The sequence below is a fragment of the Vitis vinifera genome, chromosome 13 (assembly GCF_030704535.1).
Source record: "Vitis vinifera cultivar Pinot Noir 40024 chromosome 13, ASM3070453v1".
NCBI classification, from domain to species: domain Eukaryota; kingdom Viridiplantae; phylum Streptophyta; class Magnoliopsida; order Vitales; family Vitaceae; genus Vitis; species Vitis vinifera.
This window is the reverse complement of record NC_081817.1, coordinates 14468177-14472306: the sequence shown is the minus strand read 5'-3', so window position 1 is coordinate 14472306 and position 4130 is coordinate 14468177. Positions and strand designations below refer to the sequence as shown.

At 36.3% G+C, this 4130-nt stretch overlaps 1 protein-coding gene across 1 annotated transcript; it reads left to right on the top strand.

Moving 5' to 3' along the window:
- The first annotated feature begins 2976 nt into the window (after positions 1–2976).
- On the top strand, positions 2977–3300 carry LOC132254892 (secreted RxLR effector protein 161-like). The gene has a single exon (XM_059741909.1). The coding sequence runs from the start codon at positions 2977–2979 to the stop codon at positions 3298–3300; it is 324 nt and encodes a 107-aa protein (XP_059597892.1).
- Positions 3301–4130: the final 830 nt, after the last annotated feature.

Sequence of the window (4130 nt, the reverse complement as noted above, 5' to 3'; positions counted from 1 at the left end):
CAAAATTTAATTTTGTTGTTTGCTCAATAGAAGAATCTCATGATATTGATGAACTTTCAATTGATGAATTACAAAGTTCTTTGTTGGTTCATGAGCGTAAATTTAACCAGCAGGAGAAAGAGGAGCAAGCTTTGAAGGCCTCAACAGAAAATCACTTGGCGGCAAGAGGAGAAAGAGAACGAGGTAGAAGTCGAGGCAGAGGCAGAGGAAACTATGATCGTGGAAATCAACACCAACACCAACGTCAAGACAACCGATTTCAAGGAAGAGGACAAGGTGGCAACTACTCAACTACATATAAATCAAGCTCAACAGACAAGTCCAATGTGGAGTGCTACAGATGTCATAGGTATGGTCACTACAAGTTTGAATGCCGAACTAATATGAATAAACAAGGTGAAGAAAGAACTAACTTCGCAGAAAAGGAAGAAGAGGTGTCTCTTTTAATGGCGTGTCATGCGAATCAAGGCACCCATCCGAACTTGTGGTATATAGATACTGGCTGTAGTAATCATATGTGTGGGGACAAGTCAGCGTTCTCGGACTTGGATGAAACATTTCGCAACTTTGTAACTTTTGGTGACAACTCCAAAGTCTCTGTCATGGGCAAAGGAAGTGTACGAATTCACTTCAAAGAAAAATTTGATCAGATTATTTCTAATGTCTTTTTTGTTCCAGATTTAAAAACCAACTTGCTTAGTGTTAGTCAACTTCAAGAGTAGGGATACGAGATTTTTATTAAAGATGGAGTTTGTCGCATCCAAGATGAGAAATTAGGCTTAATTGCTCAAGTCAACATGACTACAAATCGGCTATTCCCGCTGTATCTAGAAAACACTACTCAGAATTGTTTCTCTGCGAAATTGATGGATGAGGAATGGTTGTGGCATTTTCGCTACGGACATCTGAATTTTGGTGGTCTAAAGACGCTACAATAGAAGAACATGGTGACTGGACTTCCACCAATTTAGACTCCTTCTCATATTTGTGAAGAATGTGTTGTTGGTAAACAACATCGATATCAATTTCCTAAAGGAAAATCATGGAGAGTGAATAAGGTGTTGGAGCTAGTTCACTCTGATATATGCGGACCCATTAATCCAACATCCAATGGTGGTAAACGTTACTTTATAACATTCATTGAAGATTATAGTTGGAAAACTTGGGTTTATTTTTTGCAGGAGAAATCTGAAGCTTTTTCAACTTTCAAAAGTTTTAAGATGCTGGTCGAAAAAGAAGCAAGCAAACCTATTAAGATTTTCCGCAGTGATCGTGGTGGAGAATACACCTCACAAGAATTTGTAAATTTTTGCGAGAACCATGGTATTCAAAAGCAACTTACAGCAGCATATTCACCACAGCAAAATGGTATTTCAGAAAGGAAGAATCGTACAATTCTAAACATGGTGCGGACTATTCTATCAAAGGGTCATATCCCAAGAAGTTTTTGGCCTGAAGCAGTCATCTGGAGCATTCACATTTTGAACAGAAGTCCCACTCTAGTTGTTCAAAACGTGACACCTAAAGAAGCATGGAATGGACGCAAACCAAGTGTCAACCACTTCAGAATCTTTGGTTGCATAGCATATGCTCATATTCCATATCAAAAAAGAAAAAAACTTGATGACAAGGGAGAAAAATGCATTTTTCTTGGTGTTAGTGAGATGTCAAAAGCATACAAATTGTACAATCCTATCACCAAGAAAATTGTCATAAGTCGTGACATAATTTTTTATGAAGGAAGTTTCTGGAAATGGGATGACAACACTACCAAATAGAAAATACAAGCTGATTTTGATGGTGAAAATGAAGAAGAAAGACAACATCCCCTACAACAACGAATTCCAGTAGCTGAAATTCCACCAAATGAAGCTCCAACTACTGTTGAAACTTCACCAACAACACCAGAATTTGATGAACAGGTTGAAGCAACAGTTGGTTCAAGTTCTCATCGTGTTTGAAAGCGGCCAGCATGGATGTCAAATTATGAGGTAACTGGAATTGATCAATCTGAAGACCCACTCACTCATTTTGCTCTATTTTTCAGATTGTGACCCTACAACTTTCGAGAGTGTTGTCAAAGAATCAAAATGGCGGAAGGCCATGGATGTTGAAATTGCAGCCATCGAAAGAAATGATACTTGGGAGTTATCTGAACTTCCAAAAGGACACAAAATAATTGGTGTAAAGTGGGTTTACAAGACAAAGTTGAAAGAGAATGGTGAAGTTGACAAGTACAAGGCGTGCTTGGTGGCTAAAGGATACAAGCAAGAGTTTGGAGTGGACTATAAAGAAGTTTTTGCTCCAGTTTCAAGGCATGATACAATTAGATTGGTGATCGCGTTGGCAGCACAGAATTCATGGCCTATCTTCCAGTTAGATGTCATATCGACATTTTTGCATGGAAACTTGGAGGAACAGGTATTTGTTGATCAACCTCCTGGTTATATTAAGGTTAAAAATGAGCATAAAGTGTATAGATTAAAGAAAGATCTTTATGGATTAAAACAAGCCCCACGGGCTTGGTATAGTCGCATTGAGGCTTATTTTTTGAAAGAAGGTTTTCAAAAATGTCCATATGAGCATACACTTTTTGTCAAAGTTAGTAATGGAGGGAAAATGCTCATTGTTTGCTTATACGTAGATGATCTTATATATACTGGCAATGATAGTGTCATGTTTGAGAGGTTTAAGAAGTCTATGATGGTTGAATTTGAAATGTCTGATCTTGGTATGATGCATAATTTTCTTGGCATCGAAGTGGTGCAGTCTGATACTGGATTTTTTATTTCTCAAAAGAAATATGTGCAAGAAATTTTGAATAGGTTTCAGATGAAGGATTGTAATCCTGTTAATACACCAACTTAGTTTGGCTTGAAGCTTAACAAAGATCACGGAGGAAAAAAGGTGGACAACATAATCTATAAGCAAATTGTGGGTAGTTTGATGTATTTAATTGCAACAAGACTAGACATAATGCACTCAGTGAGTCTAATTAGCAGATATATGGAGAATCCAACAGAGTTGCATTTTTTAGCTGCCAAGAGAATCTGTCGTTACTTGCAAGGAACTAAAGATTTTGGGTTGTTCTACAAGAAGAGTAAAAGGTCAGATTTAATTGGGTTTACTGACAATGATTATGCAGAAGATCAAGATAATAGGAGGAGCACTTCGGGTTATGTTTTTATGCTGGGCACAGGAGCTGTTTCATGGTCATCTAAGAAGCAACCGATTGTCACTTTGTCTACCATTGAAGCTGAATTTGTTGCAGCAACAGCTTGTGCTTGCCAAGCTATCTAGCTAAGGAAATTTCTTGAAGAGCTCCATCTTAAGCAAGTGGAATCTACTACAATTTTTTGTGACAACAGCTCAACCATCAAACTCTCCAAAAATCCCGTGCTACATGGAAGAAGCAAGCATATTGACGTGAAGTATTATTTTTTAAGAGAACTTAGCAATGATGGAGTTATTGATCTTGTCTACTGCAGAAGTGAAAACCAAGTTGCTGATATTTTTACTAAACCCCTTAAATTGGCTGCCTTCTTGAAGCTGAGGAAGTTACTTGGAGTTTCCACTCTAGAAGATTCAATTTGAGGGAGAATTCTGCATATTTTAAACTGTATGATTGAACACATCAGTTTAAGGGAGAGTTTGTTGAGAAAAAGTTGTTTGCTAGCTTTTGTCCTAGTCTCTTGGGAACTTGTTGTGTTCAACAAGTTAGTTTATTATTTTCCTAGTCTGTAGGTGTTAGTTTTGGCACGATATGTAGTGCCTATTTTCTTGCTTTTATTTGTTATATATAAGCCTATATAAAGTTAGTTCTTTTGGTTGAATAAGATAGACGATCGATATTTAGTCAGTTCTCTTTTTACTTGTTTCAGCAGAAACATTATTATTTCTTTTCTTTATCTGTAACAAAAATGACATAATGTTTATAATACAATATATTAATAATTTATTTTTATATTTAGGAATTCTAATTCTAGTGTATAAGGGACAACTAGGAATTTTCTTTTTACTTATTTACATTATTATTTACTTTTTAAACTTCAAATTTCAAGTTCCCATTTTTTTTTGTTTAAAAGTATTGGTGTAGTGGATTGTGAGTTTTCAATTAAATCATGTATATC

Excerpts from the sequence above, each read along its gene's own strand:
- LOC132254892 (XM_059741909.1), top strand. The coding sequence starts at position 2,977 with ATGCACTCAGTGAGTCTAATTAGCAGATATATGGAGAATCCAACAGAG.